The 21,555-nt window shown below is 35.8% G+C and overlaps 1 protein-coding gene across 5 annotated transcripts; it reads left to right on the top strand.

The window, feature by feature from the left end:
• The first annotated feature begins 247 nt into the window (after positions 1-247).
• Positions 248-13,470, top strand: LOC113739894 (TSL-kinase interacting protein 1-like). 5 transcript variants are annotated; one of them, XM_027267302.2, is made up of 15 exons: positions 248-632; positions 3,957-4,124; positions 5,018-5,218; positions 5,667-5,749; positions 5,851-5,898; positions 6,013-6,122; positions 6,936-7,020; positions 7,142-7,424; positions 8,858-8,992; positions 9,085-9,209; positions 9,299-9,537; positions 10,909-11,266; positions 12,037-12,456; positions 12,561-12,686; positions 12,932-13,470. In XM_027267302.2, exons 3-15 carry the CDS (start codon positions 5,083-5,085, stop codon positions 13,151-13,153), a joined length of 2,370 nt encoding a protein of 789 aa, XP_027123103.2. In that variant the 5' UTR covers positions 248-632; positions 3,957-4,124; positions 5,018-5,082; the 3' UTR covers positions 13,154-13,470. The 5 variants fall into 5 exon arrangements, with proteins under 5 accessions (XP_027123103.2, XP_071902166.1, XP_027123102.2 ...); XM_072046064.1 differs by lacking the exon at positions 248-632 and adding an exon at positions 1,221-2,497 and having other exon boundaries at positions 4,104-4,124; XM_072046063.1 differs by lacking the exon at positions 248-632 and adding an exon at positions 2,957-2,971.
• The last annotated feature ends 8,085 nt before the right edge of the window (positions 13,471-21,555 follow it).

The following is a 21,555-nucleotide window of genomic DNA, read 5'->3' as shown; positions in this document are numbered from 1 at the left end:
CGATCCGGATCGCACTCAGAATCGCAAATTCCTTGAATTTACATAGGATCGATGTAGGATCGGTAAGATCATGTAGAATCGTACGATACTATTTCGATCCCACAAATTTTTGCTAATTTGTGAAATACAAGGCTCATTTGCAAGTAAATGAAAACATTTGGGCTAGACTTGTAATTTATCAAAGAATTGCAGGCCTTAGTTGCAATGTTTTAACAAATTTTGCCTCAAAGTAAAAAACTTTGGGTCTTCTTCTTCTTCTCCGCAAGCAGGCCTTTGTCGTTTCTCTTCTCCTCTCCGCTGCCCAAATCAAATCCCTAATTTAAACCATCAAACCACCTCAAGCTTCGGCTACAGCTCTTACCAAGAACCCACAAGGCAAATCGCTGCGGCTTCTACCAAGAACCCTCAAGCTACAGCCGACAGCTTCAAGGCTTCAAGCTTTAAAGCTTCAAGCTCCAGCAGCCATTGCTTCGGGAAGAATATCAAGCTACGAAATCCTCTGTTGCCGCCGGATTTTGGCCGTTTCAAGCTTCAAAGCTTGAAACTCCAGCACCCGTTCTTCTCCAATTTTCGTGCTACCAGCCTGCCACCACACTTAAGCTCAAGCACCAGCACTTCAATTAAAGTCACATGTGAGTCTGGTTATTTTCTTGCTTGAAAATTGATACGTGGGAGATGGTGATTGATAAAGTTGTGATTTGTATTTGGTTTTCTTGGTATTTGAACATATATTGCCTTTGATTGAATTGAGTTGAAGGGAATTATTAACGGGTCCATTAGGATTTGTGAAAATTTGGTTTTCTTGCTTGAAAATTATTGACGGTTCTGAAGCACCAGCACTTTGTCTTAGGATTTGTGCTCTCAGAATCATTAACGGGTCCATTAGGTACACTCTTTTTTGCCTTCTCCATAGGAAGCTCTGATAATCGAGACTCTGCTACCATATAAATCTTCCCATTGAACTTGTTGAAGAAATCAGAATTAGGAGTATTTTTATTTTATAGTAATGAATTAATGATTAGAGACTAAATCAGAATTCAGAAGACATTACTAGATAAAGAAGCGTACTTACCAAAAAACTTAAACACAAGGGATCGGGTAATTGCAATTCTCCTTATAAGAGAATAGAACAACCTACAATCTCTCTTATCATAACTTTTTGTTGAATGTAATGAATGATCCTTAACTTAACTAGCTAAATGCAAATATTTTTGTCTCAGACTTGAAGAAAATTTGGATGTTTCTTTGCTAAGCCGTTTGCTAATGATGTGACCTTGCACACACAAATCCAACCTTTTGTTTAGATGTCAAGAGAAAAAGTCTCTTTTACTGGAAAACTAACCTGGAAAAATATTTAAAATATCAGCCCATATGATATTAGCAAAAATTTCAGCAAATAAATGATACAAATCAGAGGTAAACTAACCTGGAATGAACAGAAATTTCACTGCAAAACCTTTTCTATTTTCGGACCAAAGCTGAAAATTAGAAGAAAAAAAAAATTACTGATCAGTATATATGTCTGTGGTGCAAAAAAATAAAGAAAAAAAGAATGGCAAGAAATGTATTTACCAGGATGCAAAGGAACAAAAGGCACCAAACCACTTGTGAGGATTCTCCACTTTCCAAACAAAGCTGAAAATACCAAAAAAAAACACTAATTGTGTAGCATTCGTGTCTGCTATGCGAAGAGGAAAAAGGCAAAGATGAGTTATTTTGATAGACTATATGTAAAATTCATCTGAGAATTTGTGGCATATTCAACCTTAAAATAGACTTGACAGGCTAGTTAATGGCATACGACAATGCCAATAATAAAAGTCTGTAACTTCAGTCACATCCAAATGAATGACAGAATATTCCACACCAAATAATGCAATTGAACACCGACACTTTTCTCATGTTGCATTATGCTGGGTAATTTGCAAAAGGTGAAGTATGGATGTATGATTTTAGGTGATCCATTTCTTACACAAAACATGATTCATTCAATAGTCAAAATTTGACTCAGCACAAGAAAAGCTACCCAAGAGTCCACAAAATTAGGTTAAACAACGTCAACAGCTCTCAACACACAAGACTTTTTCAATCAGGAAATTAACATTGGAACCACAACCATAACACATTTTAAGTTAAGATGGCAGCCAAAGCAAAGAGTACTACGGCAGAAAATTTAATTGCAATACGGTCTTAAATTCCACATTACAAGAAGAAATAGAACAAACGTTTTTCTTTTTTGAGAAATAGAACAAATTTGAATTAAAATATTAGATTTAATTTTTAAAAAGTATTCAAAATAGATCGCAAATTCAGCTCCCGGATCGCCAATAAAAGAAAACCAAAACCTCAGTATCACAGGGTAAGAACAAAAAATAAAGCAGGATTTAAGAAGAAGCAGTAGCATATGAATATGTAAAGCTATTCAACTAAGTATCTACTAATTAATCCCTAATCAAGATTGAAATACACACAGAGTAGGAAAATTACCATAGATTTCAGCTAAAGTGAGAAATCAGTGTGCAGAAAAAACCCAATTGGAAGAAAACGGTAGGGTTCCAGTGGCGGTTCAGGCAGGGCGGAGTTGATGATTGATGGCTGATAGACATGAAGAAGCCTTGAAGATTACGAATTAGGGCAAAGAATTTGGGGGAAAGGTCTGGAAAATTAAGGGCATGTTTGGTATTAGCGTTTTTCTGTTTTTTCCAAAGCAATTTTTATGTACCTCGCTCTGCTAGTCTCTGCTTACACTAGGACAAAATATGCACCTACGTGTTCTCACTTATCACTCTAAGTCGTCCAACTATAAATGTAGAAGAATCAATAAACTAAATGTGTCAGGTATATCTTGTTATAATCATATTTATCACTCTATGTTTCATATAACAATTTATTTGTTTTTATCTGGTAGGTGATCCTCCTATATGCGATAGCTGCTCTAATTTCTTGTATGAAACAGTTGATAATCTTGCAGGTTTAACTCCTTAATACTATTTTTACAAATCTTGCATGCTTTTCTTGTTGGGCTCCATTGATGGTAGTTTCGATCGGTAAATGCATTAAAAAATGAAGCCCTTTTGGTGTACAGTCTTTTTGTTGTTATTGCTGTGTAAGAAAATTAAAATAACATTATTATTTTTCTACGAAAACTCCCCGAAAATGCAATCCATATAGCTTCTAAATGTTTTCCATTTCGCTAAAGTATTTTGTCGTGGTCCTCATTAAGCATGGTGTGCCCATTAAACATATCACAAGCAACTCCTGGACAATGCGATCAGCTAAGTCAATTACTACTGCTTCAAAATATTGTTGTACAGTTTCCAAGTGGATGGACAGTTCAGATTCTTACGTGTCCCATTTTTTATTTTGTAAGTAAGAAACAAGCTTTTATCTAAGTTGTTCATGCTATGACTAAAATCAAAGGTTGGTCAAACTCTACAAATCCACAAAAAGCATCACAATTACATTTTTTAAATCAACTTTTTATCTTTCTAAGGACTTTTTTGTCTCATATACATCACATCATAAAAAGTGCTATGGTACTTAATACAAATAATATTTCAGATAACCTCCTATCCAAATAAAGTGTTACATACATCCCAATAACCTTTTACAATTCCCAATGATAATTGTTGTCAACCAACTAAATGAATTGTTCTTGCTAAAAGTTAAAAATGTAAAACAACCACCATATTAACGAAGTTTCAAAGAAAATTTTGATAAAAAACCCTACTATTTCAAAATCAAGAAGGGAGGTTTGTGATTTTTATCAAAACTATAAGGGGGTTAGTGTAATTTACCCTTTTTCTTATTTCTGAGATTTTGTAGAGTGATAAGTGAGAACACCTAGGCTCATATTTTGTTCTTGTGTAAGCAGAAACTAACAGAGTGAGGTACATAGAAATTACTTTGGAAAAAACATAAAAATGCTAATACCAAACATGCCCTTAATTTTCCAGACCTTTCCCCCAAATTCTTTGCCCTGATCGTAATCTTCAAGGCTTCTTCATCTCTATCGGCCATCAATCATCAACTCCGCCCTGCCTGAACCGCCACTGGAACCCTACCGTTTTCTTCCAATTGGGTTGTTTCTGCACACTGATTTCTCACTTCAGCTGAAATCTATGGTAATTTTCCTTCTCTGTGTGTATTACAATCTTGATTAGGGATTAATTAGTAGATACTTAGTTGAATAGCTTTACATATTCTTATGCTACTGCTTCTTCTTAAATCCTGCTTTATTTTTTGTTCTTACCTTGTAATACTGAGGTTTTGGTTTTCTTTTATTGGCGATTCGGGAGCTGAATTTGCGATCTATTTTGAATTCTTTTTTAAAATTAAATCTAATATTTTAATTCAAATTTGTTCTATTTCTCAAAAAAGAAAAACGTTTGTTCTATTTCTTTTGTAATGTGGAATTTAAGGCCGTATTGCAATTAAATTTTCTGCCGTAGTACTCTTTGCTTTGGCTGTCATCTTAACTTAAAATGTGTTATGGTTGTGGTTCCAATGTTAATTTCCTGATTGAAAAAGTCTTGTGTGTTGAGAGCTGTTGATGTTGTTTAACCTAATTTTGTGGACTCTTGGGTAGCTTTTCTTGTGCTGAGTCAAATTTTGACTATTGAATGAATCATGTTTTGTGTAAGAAATGGATCACATAAAATCATACATCCATACTTCACCTTTTGCAAATTACCCAGCATAATGCAACATGAGAAAAGTGTCGGTGTTCAATTGCATTAGTTGGTGTGGAATATTCTGTCATTCATTTGGATGTGGCTGAAGTTACAGACTTTTATTATTGGCATTGTCGTATGCCATTAACTAGCCTGTCAAGTCTATTTTAAGGTTGAATATGCCACAAATTCTAAGATGAATTTTACATATAGTCTATCAAAATAACTCATCTATGCTAGTAAGTTCACTTACCTAGATATCAATGACCTTGACTTTGATCAACTATCATTTTGTATTGATTCTCACAAATATTTCCTTCTTGTGTGCTGATATTTTGATGCAGATTTTGAGGAAGTAGCTTACGTGATGTTGAAAACTGGAAAATAACTAAATTCGGGTGTTCTCGTGATGACCTTAAAAATGCAAATGGAGCCACAGATATCCTTGGATTGCAATTCATGCCTCCATCCTGAGAATCATGTAAAAGAAGGAATTCCTGGTTCAACCATATCCTTGCAAGACAAAAATGCCTCAACTCTGCCAGGTTTGTGATGTGATTGGTTGCTTAATCATTTCATTATTAGCTCCATACATTTCAGACACACGGCATTTATACTATGAACTGCTCCTGATTTAACATATTTCTTATCCCATACTGACTAAAGTGTCTTGAATGCATTATGTTCTCCGAAGAAATTTCATGCAGAGAAAAAGATCTGCGTTTAGCCATGTTGTAATCTTTCAGTTTCCTGTTTCATTGATTTTGGTTTGCCTGATCCCTCAACGTTCTACTTAATTTCCTAATTTCATATTCTTTGCAAGTTCTATTATCCTTTTTTCTTGCAATTGATCTGTTGAGTAATTTTATGTGTGTTTATTTCTCTTTCTTCAGGAGAGTGTGACCATGTTCACCGACTTATGTCTAAATTTGTCTTGTATAACTGATACTTTGAGATATTGAACTTTAACGAGCATTCTATCTTCTAATTCAGTAAAAAGGCCAACACGACAATGGGCTGCTTGGACCCATCAAGAGGAAGAAAGTTTTTTCTCTGCTCTTCGACAAGTGGGCAAGGCAATCTACTTTTATTTTTAATGTTGATTAACCCAATATGTTCTTTTAGATTCCTACAGTAATTATTGACATAATGATGAGTATGATGTTTTCTTTGACAGAACTTCGAAAAAATAACTTGTCGTGTTCAGAGTAAAAACAAGGATCAGGTGCACTTACTGTTGATATTTGAGTTTCTATCTCTTAGTATCTTGATTTTTTTATGTCTAAATCATGATTTAGCTTTTCTTGTATTCTCGTTCTCCTTGAAATTGGGGGTTTAGGTCAGGCATTATTACTATCGCCTTGTAAGGCGTATGAACAAATTGCTGGGTCCAGAGCTTTGCCTTGATGCCAAAAACTCTAAGGATACCAATGCTGCAATGCTTCGATGGTAATTGTATATTCAATTAAACTTTCTTCTGTCTGTTTCAAGCTTTCTGTTATCATTCTAGCTTAATTGCTTTAGTGTATAGGCTAGAGTCTTCTATGCAACAAGCCATGATAGTATTCATCTATTAAGTTGTCAGGAGTCATTTTATTTGGAAATTTGTAAAACTCAGGATGAGCACCATCTGTGCATAGAGGAGAGGTGTGCTTTTTTTGTTTTTTCTGGTCACAACAATGATTTTGTTGAGAAGTTTTGGTCGTGTCATACTTGTGACCTGTTCTGAGGTGTATGTATCGTCAAGAACAAAATTTTGAAGGTAATTTACATACCTGTCTTTTTGTTCCTTTTAATTGAATAAGGCTGTGGAAAACTTGTCCAACCAGTGAAAGGTAAAAAGTAAGGAATTGAAGAATGAGATGCTTCTGCCCCCAAAAACTGTCCAGAACTATTTTTAGGATGAATGGCACAGGAAGAATTTTGTTCGTAAATGTTAAAAATGATGTACTAGTAACTTTTAATTGCCCTGAAATATGAGATTTCAGCTAGGGTCCTCTGTCACGCTCTCAGTGTGCAGAAAATCACAACCTGTCAGAAGTTGGAAAACTTGTTTATCATTAAGTGCACTTTAGCAAGCACCTCATCTACCTCATGCTAAGTAGTAAAAGCGTAACTCTTCGGAGGGGTTATTTCTATTCAGCTTGACAAGCGAAATGTGAATGGTTGTACTTGAGTGGTTTTTGGTTTGTCTGGAAAGAGTCTACATATGCTAATTTATTCAAAATGTACATCTCATAAATTTGGTTTTTTGGTTTGTAGGTGGTCTTTACTTGAGAAGTACAGCTGCAAAGCATCAAAACTTCACCTGAAACCCCGAAGATTCAAGTTGTTTGTAGAGACTTTGGTAAGCCTGGACCAAATTGTAGCCATAATCTTTTTTAAAAAGCTTTCTGGTGCCCATTGTGGGCACATTTGGTTTTGATCTTTTTTGTTGATTTAGTTACTATAGCTACTTTCTCTTGAAGGAAACCCAACTCTTGAAAGATAGGAAGAAGAATGTCAGAAAGAGAGCTTCTCAGGGAGAAAACAGTTCTATAACTGCTCCAACTGGCCTCCCAAACCAGGGTAAAGTTTCATGCCATGAAAGCCGCGTGGTCAAAGACGTTCTTATAGATAGTCAAAACATTCCAAAACCTGGAATTGGGAAAGGATCCTCTATATACCGCCATCTAAATATAGGCATCAACAGAGGCAACTATAAATCAGGCCCCTCTGCTCTTAAAACAGCTAGGTATCAGCGCAAAGCAGGTAACTTACTTCACAAGTTTTATGGTTGGCATGCTGTAGTATGTGACAGTTTTTCTTTTCTTTTTATTTTGATGTCTTAACTGTTTTATTCTAGTTGTAAAGGAAAAGGATATTGATAGATTATATTTGGTGCATCTCATCATTGAAGTCTTGTTTGGGCGTCTTTTTTTTATATTATAAATGTTGCTTACGATGTTGGAATACAAGAATTGAATATGAGCAGCTGCTTATTTTAAGTTTATAATATGTAATGGTGAACCTACTTGTGGTGATATCTTTTTTTTTATGCTAAAAAATCAATTAAGTGATGCTAATTTAACTGCAAATATAAATTTGACTTCTTTTTACCACCAATGTTATCCTAGTTTTATGATCCCAAAAGCTGTATTCGTCATGGATTTAAATGCTTTCAAAGAGGTTTAAGTGCAAGTTTAACTATTTTTGGGAGAATAAGTTCTGATTCTTTTTTCCTAAATGCAAGTAAAAGAGATTTTCATATTTTCTTTCCCCAAATTCTCCTTTTGTGTTGGATAGGACAGCAATTCAGGGAAAAGTCTGCTGTCATTTAGAGGATGTAGAATTATTAGTTTAGTCAATCATGGCATAACAGAGAGAGAAAGTTTAAGGCAGGTTGTATACCAGGCAGAAGAATGCTCCTGAAATAGTTGATACAATGTACTTCTGTAGAAATTGCATGTAAACCTTTTGAAGAATTTGACAGGTAGTACGAAATTCTATGAGAACTCCTTTAGGAAATGCTTGTGATGTTAATTTAGAAAGCTATGAAGAATTTACACATTTTCATGTGGTTTTAGTTGTATTTTAAAGGTGTGAGTTGATGATTATATGAAAGTGAGGCCCTTGAGTGGAGTGGTTGCCGCATAGATCTGTTACCTGGCATTGTAGCACTTCACAGCTTTAAGTATAGAAGTTATGAAAGATTATTGTTTGGGAAAGGTCTTCAGCGTAAAAGCTGGAATCTTGGTCAGGTGATTGAATTGCATATACAGGTGTAACAACAAAAATTTAATGTAGATCTGACTTGTAAGTGTGGCCATTAATGTACTTTGAGTTGATACAGGTGTCCTGAGGTGATGCAGCCTCAGTGCATTGGGTGTAACAAAAGGAAAAAAAAACAGTGTTCACATGGGGTAATAGTCTGCTGCTTGTTTTGATTTTCCTATGAGTAGTGAAGTATGCTTTTAAATGCATGATGAAACTTGTTTCTCCAGGCTTTTGAGCATAGTTGAAGGGATCAAGCAATCATCCTTGGTATTTACCATGATAGGCTTTGATTTTAACTGATCCTATTGACTCCGTATATTATGTTGACAGGCTTCTGTTCTTTTTGCACCTAAGTGATTGAAGCTCTTTAGGAATTATTGATGCATGGTCATCACCATTCTGGCTTATCTTGTGGTAATCTGTTGCAGGTGCTACATCAAAAGCTGCCTATAAAAGATGGGAGAAGGCTGCAATTGCCGGGGTTTCTTTGGTTGCTGATGCTGCTGAACATTTAGAGAGAACTGCCACAGATAGAGAGGTTGAACATGTCGAGGATGCTCATGGTGAGTTGCCAGTGTGATTTTCTGAAGCTAATTGGATTAGGACTTATTTGTAAACTTGTAGATTTTATCTGAACTTGCTCGTTACTTCTCAGTGCAAAATGCTTTTGACTACTGTGGAAAAGTCATGCCCTCAATCCTGAACAATATGCAGAGTTCAATGAAACTTAAGCTCCAGCTATTCCCCATTGATGAAGCTACCCGAAGAGCCTTGGAAATGGTGGGTTATTTAGTTATGTGTTTTCTTGTGCCAATCTAAGGGAAGTTGTATAACTCAGAACTTGAAATCTGGCTTTTATCCTTTCACAGGATAAACATAATCCATACCTGGAGCTGACTTTGAGTACACGAAAGAAGATATCTTCTGTACTGGAACATCTTAATCGCAAATGGGGTCAGTCAAGCATAGCATCTGGAGAACTAATACTCTTGCCATACTTTGTACAACAAGCGAACCAAGTTAGCTGTCCCAAATGGGCTAAAGATTCAGTTCTTAGTGCTTCAGATGTATATGCGCAAATTGGAAACCCTCCAGTTTTCCGCCTCAGGTACTCTATCCTCCTCCCACCCCCCACTCCCCCAACTGGCCAAAAAAAGGGTAAAGTACAAAAGAATCCTGTATGGTTAGGCGAATGTACACATTAACTCCCTATAGTTTTGGAAACCTAGAATCCAACTCCTTGTGCTTGTACTATTATGAAATGTTAAATTTTCTGTTATGTTTAACAGCTGTAAAGGTTAAATTAGTAATTCAATTATTAGGTCAATTAATAGTATGAAAAGAGCCTCTTGCCTCCACCTCTACCCTCCCCTTCCCCGGTGGCTTTCCCAGCACTGTAGAAGCCAGACATAAGAGCACCAGAGAGAGAGAGAGAGAGAGAGAGAGAGATAGAGAGAGAGAGAGTGTCAATCATGGGATGTTCTTATGTTTCAGCAAGATTGTTGTAAACATGACATCTGGATTCTCTAAAGATGTTGGATTGCTAAAATATTCAAAACTTAAAGGTGCATACCTGTGGGGACAGCAAATGAAGCAATCAATAAAGAGGTTGTTCTAAAACTGAATATGTTTCTATTATGGTTGCTTTGCTACTCTGATCAACCCAAGAAAGTTTTCTTTTTGGCATAAATGAGGATATGCTCTATTAGCAATTATCATTTCCTTTTCCGGCAAAATTACTGAATTGACTTGTGACAATAGGATAGCAATTAGAGTTTTCCCTCCTGCAGCTCTCCCACCTGTCATCACCTGCTTGTGAGAGATTGATTCAAATAATTTATTTGATTTTCCCTGTTGTGCTGGAATTGATGAGGATCCAATGGTCGAGTTGAGTTGGCCTCCACCCAAATTTGCCCATTGCTGGTGATCGGGGAATTTGGTTGGAACATGGATAAGCGGAAGTTGAATGGCACAGTTGGGCTATCCTTCTGGTCACAGGGATGGGACGTGAATTTTAAGGGGGCAGGAGAGTAGAGGGAGGATGACGGTGGGGAAAGGGGAGGAAGGAGCGACGAGTGAGAAAGGAATGTACTGAAGGAGATAGGAAAGAACAGAATTTTAATTTTGACCCCAAGTTTTCTTTTGTAATTTCAATTTTACCTCAATTTAAAGGGCAATCTGATAATTTCATCATTATTCCATATAAAAATGCTGACTATTGGCATTAGACCATTAAATGTGACAAAAAAAAAAAACTTACCATTTCACTTTAGTTGGAACCATAAGGAGCTAAAGTGTGGGTTTCCAAACTGTGGGAGGTTTTGTCTATACTTACTAAACTACAAGGGGTGCTTGTGCATTCCATCCTTCCCCCCCCCCCCCCCCCCCCCCCCGCCCAAAAAAAAAAACCAATTTTCTTCTTGTGAGAACAAATTCTGGAGAGCGATTTCAATGATGATCATTTTTTCTTTCCCTTTAGATATGGTTGGTTTCCTCATGCTGATCCTGGATCTGCAACATCTCTCGCATCATTATCATGCCCTACTCAGCACCATACGGAGACATCTATTGTGAATGAGCAGATTGTGGATACAACACCAAAATCGAGTCCACCTACTTATCAGGAAGCAGAAAACCTTTTAGGTATCCATGAAGGCTTGCTGTCTGCTGCAAAAATGACCACCTTGACTCCTTCAAGATTGCCCAATCATACCATTGGTTGTGCTGGCATAGGTCCAGATGTGAATACAGTCAAATCCTCTAATCACACTGCAGCACATGTATTGAACAGAAGAGAGAGTACAACTGACACAGTCGTGGTACAAGAGGAAAATCTGGTAAAGTATTCGTCATTTTAGCTCCTAGTTTTTTTAGAACATCTTAAACTAATATGTTCAGCGCACTGGAGGTTTCTGTTGTTTAACTCTCTCTCTTGAAGCTTCAGTCAACTTGGCCTCGCAATTGTTCTATATTAATCTAGTTCTCAAGTGAAATTTGCACTACCTGAAATTACAATTATGTATGCCTGTAATAGATCGATATTTTTCCTAGTTGTGATTGCTGTTCCAACTGTTTCTGGACAACCCGCAGTCAACTTGGCCTCGCAATTGTTCTATATTAATCTAGTTCTCAAGTGAAATTTGCACTACCTGAAATTACAATTATGTATGCCTGTAATAGATCGATATTTTTCCTAGTTGTGATTGCTGTTCCAACTGTTTCTGGACAACCCGTGATTTTTTTTGGGGGGGGGGGGGGGGGGGGGGGGGGGGCGGGGCGGGGCGCTATAAAGTGCTAGGTATAGATTAAGTAACACTTGGTAATATAGTTTTGTGGTTTGCTGAAAGTGGCATAAAGCTGTTGTCTATCATTGTGGACTTGTGGTAGCAATACTGCCTATTTCTGCCTCAAACTATCAGAAAATATTGAAGTCGTGAAATAGATAGTCTGCTATAAAAATATGATATGCCTGTAATATTTTGTTGGAAATAAATGGGTGATTTTCTTAGCTTCATACCATGTATAACTTTTTGCGCATCTCAAAGTCCGAGGAATGGCTGGTCCCTTTGTTGCAATTCTATCTAATTTCCTATTTGTGCTTTTTTAGGATGACTTGAGGCCACACAAGACTGTTGCTTTGTCAGCTGGGGAGTGGGCTGATAGCCTAACTAACATAAGCATTGGGGATCTGCTCACTGAGGCATCTCACAATGGAGAAGTAAATTGCATTGATTCAACTGAATTAAGGAACTCTCACTGCCTTCAGCAGATTCCATTTAGCTGTGACTCCTTTGATGCTGCAATTGCGGCTCATATATATAAACATCAAAGCCGATCTGCTTTGCAGCCACCTCTTCACACTAATACATCCTCTATATGGGATGGTGAAGAAACATGTGATGCTTTTGTGTTTCAGAAGAATAGTGTTTTCTCTGAAGAATTTCAAAATGCATCAAGAATTTCTCCTCCAGAGACATCCAGAGAGATTGCCAGTACAAGTTCGGCTGCATCTGGTAAAGCACAGGAGGTAATTGCATACAGATATTCTTGCCATATCTATTTCCTGCTTAGTATCAAATTCTTGCAATTTGAGTTCAGATATAACATATCCATTTTTGGTTGGCCTAGCAGTCTGATCCTGAGGAACCCTTACCTGATGATCCCATGCATGGAGACATTGTGGATAAGTGTCATGCCGATCAACATTCTTTTGATGACTCTCAGAGGGATCTCAATGGGCTTACTGACATTTACTGGGTACATTCTTGACCCTTTGCTTTCCTAGTTCGTGTTTCTACTGGTTTCAATCAAATGCCTCGTACAAATCCAGTGGAAAGATGGTTGTCTTTTTTGCTTTTTTCATATCAAACTAGTACACTTACTTAGTTATTTTATTTCGAAAGAACACGAGAAAATTTGCTAAAATTATGTAATATTACAGATATTTTTCTGATGTAGGATTTTGGCACCTATGACCTCATTCCATCTTTTCAATTTTGCAGCCTGATTCTTTAGGCGCACTAGATTTGGACATATCTTCCTGTAGATATCGTAGTGATGATCTGATTTTAAGTGATAGTCTTGGTGGCTTGAACCGCCTCATAGCTAGCAGTCTGGATGCATTCCAGAGTTGCTCCTTTTTTGGGTCGGACAAGAAAGAGTCTGCATCGGCTGTTGAAGCTGGAGAGATTGCTTCTGACCTCAAAATCAGCACTCAAGTTTGAAATGTGACCAAACTCTGAAGAAAAGTCTAGCAGGGGAAGTGGGTAAGCCTCCTTTTGGTCCAAAACACCAGGATGAATATTTTCCCTGGTTCAGCTGACAGAAGTATATAGTAGTAGAGAATTCTGACATGCATGATGGAGTTTATTCAAATGAAACTGTTCCAGATGCAAACGGCGGAAAGTTTGAGTCGCTTCCTGACTTGTTATATTGTTAATATAAGCATGTACATTTTGTTCTTTCATCTCCTTTTGTGCAGAAATACGGTAACTTTAGTCTATTTGCTTTTCTTAATTAATCAAAAAGTTATATTAGGAAATTGTACATTACGTTTTTCCCCCTCTTTCTATATAGATCGATAAACTTGCAAGTTAAAGTTGACTGATCTTTAGCACCAGATTAACAGAAGAGCTTGTCTTGTCAACGGGAAATCTCCTCATACAATAAAAAAATAGGTGTAACTTCAACCCACTTAAACAATTTGCATAATCAATTCTCGGAAAAATGATCGTTAACAAACCATTCCCCCCGTACTGAAGCAAAAACTTCAATACTCTTAAATGATCTAGCGCACTTGTACAAGGTAATTAAGTGCTAAGATGGATATAAATTTAAGGGTACTAGAAAAATGCTATTTATTTCAACAATGTGGCACAATTTGGCAATACTATAAGATAATCGAAACATAGTTTAATAATCTTATAAGATACTAATAATCAAGAATTAAACAATGGAGACTTTAAATTCTTTTTGAGATGCTGTTTGAAGGATGATATTCCCTTGTCAGTATCAAACATCAGAAGTTTTTAACTTCTTAAATTCTTTTTCTAACGAAAATCTAACTGTTGAAGGGATTGAACACAACAAAATACTGTATATCTCAATCCGTTATTATGAGAAGTTATTACCGAGAGTTCTGATAGACAACAGATCTGCTTTAAATATCTGTCCATGGAATATTTTGGTTAGGTTGGGATTTCAAGATGCTAAACTTCGGCCGTCTGCCACCGTGGTGAGAGGATTTGATGGCGCAAAAAGAGAATCAATGGGAGAAGTGAATTTAGTGCTGGAAATAGGACCTGTCCAATTCCAAGTCATATGCCAAGTTATGAATTTCTCAAGTATTTATAATATTCTACTTGGACGGCCTTGGATTCACACTTCGGGCGCTATACCATCTTCGCTCCATTAGATGTTGAGGTTTGTGGTGAATGGCCAATTAATCACGGTGTTTGCAGAGGATGATTGTACTATGATTGTCAATTCTGGGTCAAATGAGGAAGGTGATAGAAAATCTCCAGTTTTCCTCACCATGTGGTTGATATCGTTTCAGTAGGCTGGGTATCTAAGGAGAAATCAGGGATGGAAATGAATTTACCTGAACCCAGCGTTATGATGGCTAAAGGGATGATTCGAGGAGGATACGAGATAGGTAAGCGTCTCGAGTGTAATCTGTAAGAAGTCCTAGAACCAATAGAGTTTCAAGAAAAGAAAGACACCTTTAGATTAGGGTTTCGACCTACTACTAGAGATAAGAAAGAAATGTTAGATCGCAAGAGAGCGGAGAAGGAAGGAAAGCAAATTATCAGGAATATCCTATCGTTGTACTGCACTTTTTCCTATCCATAAGAAGTGATTAGATCTAAAGTGGACCCGATCGAGGAGGTGGATATTGGTTTGTCTGAGGTATTTGTAGGGGTTGCTTACGAGGATGAGCCGTCAGAGGATCCAGAATTTTCAGAGGTTCTCGTAGAAGCAATGAAGAATTGGACCAGTGATTTCCTTCCCTCCCGAAAAAAATTCGGTAAATCTAGGGAATTGCATTTGATTGATAGATATGAGAGAAATCATTCACATTATTTATCTTTTGTCTTTCAGTTTTGTAAATAGTTTTTAATCAAATGTCTTTCAATACAAGTCTTATGTTAAATAGCGTATCTTTTGTTAAATAGCATATTATGATGTTTTATCCTTTATTTTAAATTTTAATGGAATGCACAGTGTTCATTTTTCAAATTGATTTACTTACGCATTATTGTATCTATCTCATTCTTTTTCAGATGGCAAAAAAATGAAACACATTGATCCTTTGGATATCACTATTTTAAAATTCGATGATTGCAATCTCAATATCTCTCATGAATTTGAAATTTTGGAATCAGAAATTCAAGACGAGAGCGATAACGAGGAAGAATCTGAATCTTTGTTAAAGAATCTTGAACAATATGAAGAAAAATTCAAATTGAACTTAGAAGAAACAGAAACCATTAATATTGGCACTGATACTGAGGTTAAGGAAATAAAAATTAGCATTCAGTTGAATAAAAAATAGAGAAAAGAGATGATTGAGTTTTTAACCATGTTCCAAGATGTGTTTATTTGATCCTATAATGATATACTTGAAATTTCAACAGACATAGCGGTCCATCAATTACCGACTGATCCGAATTTTTTGCCAGCGAAGCAAAAATCGCGCAAATTTAAGCCAGATATGAGTCTCAAAATCAAAGAACAAATCGAAAAGCAGCTCAATGCCAGAATCATCATGGTGTCTTGTTATCCCATTTGACTTTCAAATCCCGTACCTGTTCCAAAGAAAAGTGGAGAAGTGGGAGTTTGTGTCGATTATAGAGATCTCAATAAAGCCAGTCTGAAAGATGATTTTGCGTTGCCAAACATTCATATTTTTCTGGATAATACCGCAGGGCATGAAATCGAATCATTCGCTGACTATTTTGCCGGATACCATCAAATTTTAATGGCAGAAAAGGATAGGAAGAAAACTGCTTTTATCACTCAGTGGGAAACGTTTTGCTACAAAGTAATGCCATTTGGATTGAAAAATGTTGGAGCCACTTATCAAAGGACCATGACCACCCTGTTCCACGATATGATTCATAAGGAGATAAAAGTTTATGCTGATGACATCATCATCAAATACAAGAAAGCGGAGGATCATTTGGTTGATTTCAAAAAGTTGTTTGAAAGATTAAGGAGATATAATTTGAAATTAAATCTTGCGAAGTGTGCATTTGGGGCCCCTGCTGGCAAATTATTGGAATTCATCGTCAATAAGAAAGGTATAGAGATAGATCCAACGGAAATTAAAGCCATTCGTGAAATGCCAGTGCCAAAAATGTAAAAGGATGTGAAGAGTTTCTTAGAAAAGATTAACTTTACTGGAAGGTTCATCACCCAGTTGACTTCTACATGTGAGCCTTTGTTTAAATTATTGAAAAAGAATGTGCCATTGCATTGGAATGAAGAATGCCAATAGGCGTTTGATAAAATTAAGGATTACTTGTTGCATCTCCCAGTCTTAGTGCCATCCAATCCAGGTCGACCTTTGATTATGTATCTGTTTGTGCCCGACAAAGTTGTGAGATGTGTTTTGGAGCAGCATGATGATTCTGAAAAAAGGGAGAAAGCCATTTATTATCTTAGTAAGAAGTTCACATCTTACAAGGCAAAATACTCATTTCTTGAAAAGAGTTGCTGCGCATTGACTTGGGCAGCTCAAAAATTGAGACATTACTTGTTTAGTCACACCACCTACCTTATCTCTCGTTCAGATCCTTTGAAGTACTTATTAGAGAAACCATGCCGACCGAATGCATGGTTAAATGACAAATGATCCTTTCTAAATGCGACATCATTTTTACCACGCAAAAGGCGATCAAAAGCCAAGGTATAGCAGATCACTTGGCTGAAAATCCAAGGGAAGATAATTATCAACCGCTTCACACTTATTTTTCAGATGAGGAGGTATTGTTTGTTGGTGTAGCAGAGGATATGAATGAATGATGCTCTGAGTGGAGATCGTTCTTTGATGGTGCTTCAAATTCTTTTGGAGCTGGTATCGGAGCTGTTCTAGTATCGCCCGAAGGAAAGCATTACCTCGATTCCGCTAAACTGTGATTTTTCTGCACTAATAATATGGCTGAATATGAGACTTGCATTTTTGGACTAAAAATGGCGTTGGAGATGGAAATCAAGGATTTAATAGTGTTCAGTGATTCTGATTTGCTCATGCATCAAACGCTCAAAGAATGGATTATTCGGGATTCAAAGATTTTGCCCTATCATTGTAGTTTACTAGATTTGGCAAACAAATTCAGAAGTTTGGAGTTCAGGCATATTCCACGTGCCAGAAATATTTTTGTTGATGCTTTGGCTACTTTATCTTCAATGATTCAACATCCAAACGAGTTGATGATTGAACTATTTAGATTCAGTTACAAGAAAAGCTTGCACATTGTCTAGTTTTGGAAAGATCTTCTGATAGCCATCTCTGGTACAGCGATATCAAGAAATTTCTCAAAATCGGATCCTATCCTCCCGATGCTAATACGACTGCTAAAAGATTCTTGCGCAGATTATCATCCAAGTTTTTCTTAAATGGAGAGGTGGTATACAAAATGACGCCGGACTTGGGCCTTCTGAGATGTGTTGATGAAGATGAAACAGATTATTTAATAAAAGAAGTGCACAGTAGTATATATGGATCACATATGACTGGCCATTTATTAGGGAAGAAGATCATGAGGATCGGATATTTTTGGCTTACTATGGAGCATGATTGTATAGTTTTTGTCAGAAAATGCATTAAATGTCAATTGCATTGGGATGTTATGCGCACTCTTTCTACAGAATTACACAGTATGACTGCTCCCTGGCCATGTTCAACGTGGGGTATAGATGTAATTGGAACTATTGACCCTCCTGCTTCAAACGGGCATCAATTTATTCTAGTGGCAATTGAATACTTTACAAAGTGGGTCGAAACTGAGTCTTACAAGCATGTGACTAAGAATGTGGTGACCGATTTTCTAAAAAAACACATCATTTGTCGATTTGGTGTGCCAGAGACATTAATCACTGACAATGCCAAGAATCTCAACAATGACATGGTAGATGGATTGTGCGAGCAGTTCAAAATCAAGCATCGGAATTCTACTATTTATAGACCATAGATAAATAAAGCTGTGGAGGACGCGAATAAGAACTTGAAGAAGATAATCCGTAAAATGAATGAAAGACATCGTGATTGGCACGAAAAGCTCCCCTATAGATTAATGGCATATAGAACGGCTATTCGGACTTCTACCGGGGCAACGCCTTACAACCTCATGTACGGAATAGAAGCAGTTTTGCTAGCCGAGGTCGAAATTCCTTCGTTTCGCATACTAATGGAGGCCAAAGTGGATGAAGCTGATTGGATTAAACAACGTCATGAGCAGTTGTCATTGATTGATGAGAAAAGGTTAAATGCCATTTGTCATGATCAATGCTATTAAAAGGGAATGACCCGTGCTTACAACAAGAAAGTCAAAGTGCGACTGTTCGAAGAAGGAGACAAAGTGTTGAAACAGATTTTATCAGTACAAGAGGAGGTCAAAGGCAAGTTTGCACCAAATTGGCAGGGCCCTTTTATCGTTAAGAAAGTGTTGCCTGATGGAGCACTTGTTCTAACAGAAATGGATGGACAAGTTTTTCCCCAACCAATCGATTCGGATATGTGTAGGAAATTTTTCATTTGACAAATGAAACTTTTCTTTTAAGGTTAATATGAAGAATGGAATGAAAGTCAGGCATTCTTCCTTTCCAATTAAACATTCTATTTCTAGTTATCCTTTTTGAACCTCCAGAATAAATTATTTCATTTGGCAACCCCTGAGGATCGCAAACCCTACACTGAGGCAATTTTGAGTGAAAAAAAGAGAGAGAGAAAGAAAAACCTCAAAAGGTAAATATGATAGAGAAACAAAAGTGGAAAAGAAAATTAAAGAAAAGAACCTTGATTGAGACGAAACTAGGGCAATTTTAGTTTAATCCTAAGAAGGGTCAATATGAAGATGTGATCTCAGATGATTTAAACATTTATAAAATTTGTTTTCAAGTCTTAACCTTTTTTAGCACCCCACCAAACCCCATTAAAAAATTGAAAGTCTTGACTTCTGTTCTCTGTATCACCTCTTTTAGAAAATTTTCTGATCAAATGGTAAATGATGTCAATACACTTTCACCGATTTTACAAGGGAAGGATTATCGTATTGATGCCATCATTTCTTAAAATACATTTCTGAGTTAATAAAGAATATCGACAGAATTTGTTTATTAGGTGAAAACCCGAAAATGCACCTTTGAAAAAAGAAAAAAAAAAGAAAAAAAGAAGAAGAAGAAAAAGAAAAGATGAAGAAGAAGAAGGAAAAAGAAAAAAAAGAAAAGAAAAATAAAAATGAAAAATAGAAAGAAGAAGAAAATAAAAAGATAGGCGTAGCCTTAGTGAAAACCCAAAAGAGCACTAAAGTAGGGTTTTATGTTAAAAAGTGAGTTTGGATTTGAAAGACTGGTGACTCAATTCCTTGAAATTTCTCTTTACATTGTGATTATGTTGCCAAATGTGGCATTTTGTTCGAGCATCAAAGTATTTTGATTTATCAAACATAAACTCTTGAGTGTACAGGTTCATTCCTTTAAAGTAAATTTTCTTTCAATAAAGGTAAACAGCTGTTTTTCATGTTACTAGAATTTTCATCATTTGTGTAAGTAAAATATTTTTTTATGTGTTTCATGTCTCATTCATCTCTTTGAATTTATCAAATGACAATTCCTCTGATTTATTGAAAGTCCCTGGATACCAAATGTCATACTTCATTAACGTTGGAAGTTAACAAAACTTGATACAGTTCACAGAGTAAAGTTGACTTTTCGCTATATCGGGGAAGAACGTTCAAATACTCATGTTTACATATTTCTTGAAGAAGGGGGTTGATTGGATGGTGGTAACATTATTTGTCATTATGATTATTTCTATTTTTTTGCAGGTTCGAATATCAAAAAACATCACACTGGGGCAAATTTTTTGAAGAAAGTTAACTTCCTCCATCAGAATTTTTGAAATTCTACAAAAAGCATTATGTAATAACGGCAGGATCGAGTTTTATCCCACTGACTGATGTTAAGGTAGGATCAGGTTTTATCCCACTGATCAATTTTACTGTAGGATCGAATTTTATCCCATTGACCGATGTTACGGCAGGATCAGATTTTATCCTACTGACTGATGTTATGGCAAGATCGGGTTTATCCCACTGACCATTTTTATGTTTACATGTTTCAACTCACGGCAGAATAACTACAGGTAAGTATTTGGTTTCTGCGTCTTTGTCTCGAGTTTTTTCGAAATTCAGACAAAGAAGGGCAAGCTGTAGACACAAAAAATTTCATTTATTTAATTTAATATTAGCTTTATTTTTTTATTTTTACTTTATTTCATTTTTATTAAATGATAGTTAGTGTTATTTTTATTTATTTTTATAAATTAGGTTCATTATTTTTATTTTTATTTTTAAAATACTTTTGCAATAAATTTCTGAAAAGGAAAATTCTCATAAAAATTCAAAAAAATTGTTTTTTTAATTCTCTTAGATTCAATTTCTTTAAAATAAATGAAAATTGTGCAATGTAACTTCAGTTAGGAATTAAATTTGTTTGTTTATCTATATTGATTTTGAAGAACAAAAACAAAGGTAATAATGACAAAAGAAAAAAAAAAAAAAAGAAGGGAAGCTCTTTTGTACAGGCCATCCGGATCGATTAAAGAAGGTAAAAGAGCGGTTTGGTACTCTTTTGTTCCTTTTCATCTTGGTAAATACATTTCTTGCCATTCTTTTTTTCTTTATTTTTTTGCACCACGGACATATATACTGATCAGTAATTATTTTTTTTCTAATTTTCAGCTTTGGTCCGAAAATAGAAAAGGTTTTGCAGTGAAATTTCTGTTCATTCTAGGTTAGTTTACCTCTGATTTGTATCATTAATTTGCCGAAATTTTTGTTAATATTATATGGACTGATATTTTAAATATTTTTCCAGGTTAGTTTTCCAGTAAAAGAGACTTTTTCTCTTGACATCTAAACAAAAGGTTGGGTTTGAGTGTGCAAGGTCGCATCATTAGCAAACGGCTTAGCAAAGAAACATCCAAATTTTCTTCAAGTCTAAGACAAAAATATTTGCATTTAGCTAGTTAAGGTTTCGTTTAATAAAACTGAATCTGAATTCTGAATCCTGAATCCTGAATACTGAAACAATTAATTTGCTGAATATTAAGCACTGAAAAGAGACATATGAATATCTGAATTTTAATGCTGAACATATTTATACTATTTGATAAATATTTATAACTTAATGCTTAATAAACTAAATTGTTCAATTTTGCCCTTCTATTTTTCAATCCAAAAAGAAAATAGAACCTATGATTTAATTAGTTTAAAATTGTTAGGTATGAAAATGACAATATTTATTTTTAAATCAAAGTAATATAAAATAAGAAATATATTATGGAAAAGTCCAAATATCAGTGCAAATATATTTTTAAATCAGAGTTTGATAAGAAAAGTCC

The sequence above is a fragment of the Coffea arabica genome, chromosome 4c (assembly GCF_036785885.1).
Source record: "Coffea arabica cultivar ET-39 chromosome 4c, Coffea Arabica ET-39 HiFi, whole genome shotgun sequence".
NCBI classification, from domain to species: domain Eukaryota; kingdom Viridiplantae; phylum Streptophyta; class Magnoliopsida; order Gentianales; family Rubiaceae; genus Coffea; species Coffea arabica.
The sequence above is the reverse complement of the archived record's forward strand: the minus strand, read 5'-3'. Positions and strand labels throughout refer to the sequence as shown.

Coding starts and splice junctions, on each gene's coding strand:
- LOC113739894 (XM_027267301.2), top strand. CDS start 5,083: ATGACCTTAAAAATGCAAATGGAGCCACAGATATCCTTGGATTGCAAT. Junction 5,899..6,012: donor AGAGTAAAAACAAGGATCAG/GTGCACTTACTG, acceptor TTGGGGGTTTAG/GTCAGGCATTATTACTATCG. Junction 11,267..12,036: donor TGGTACAAGAGGAAAATCTG/GTAAAGTATTCG, acceptor GTGCTTTTTTAG/GATGACTTGAGGCCACACAA.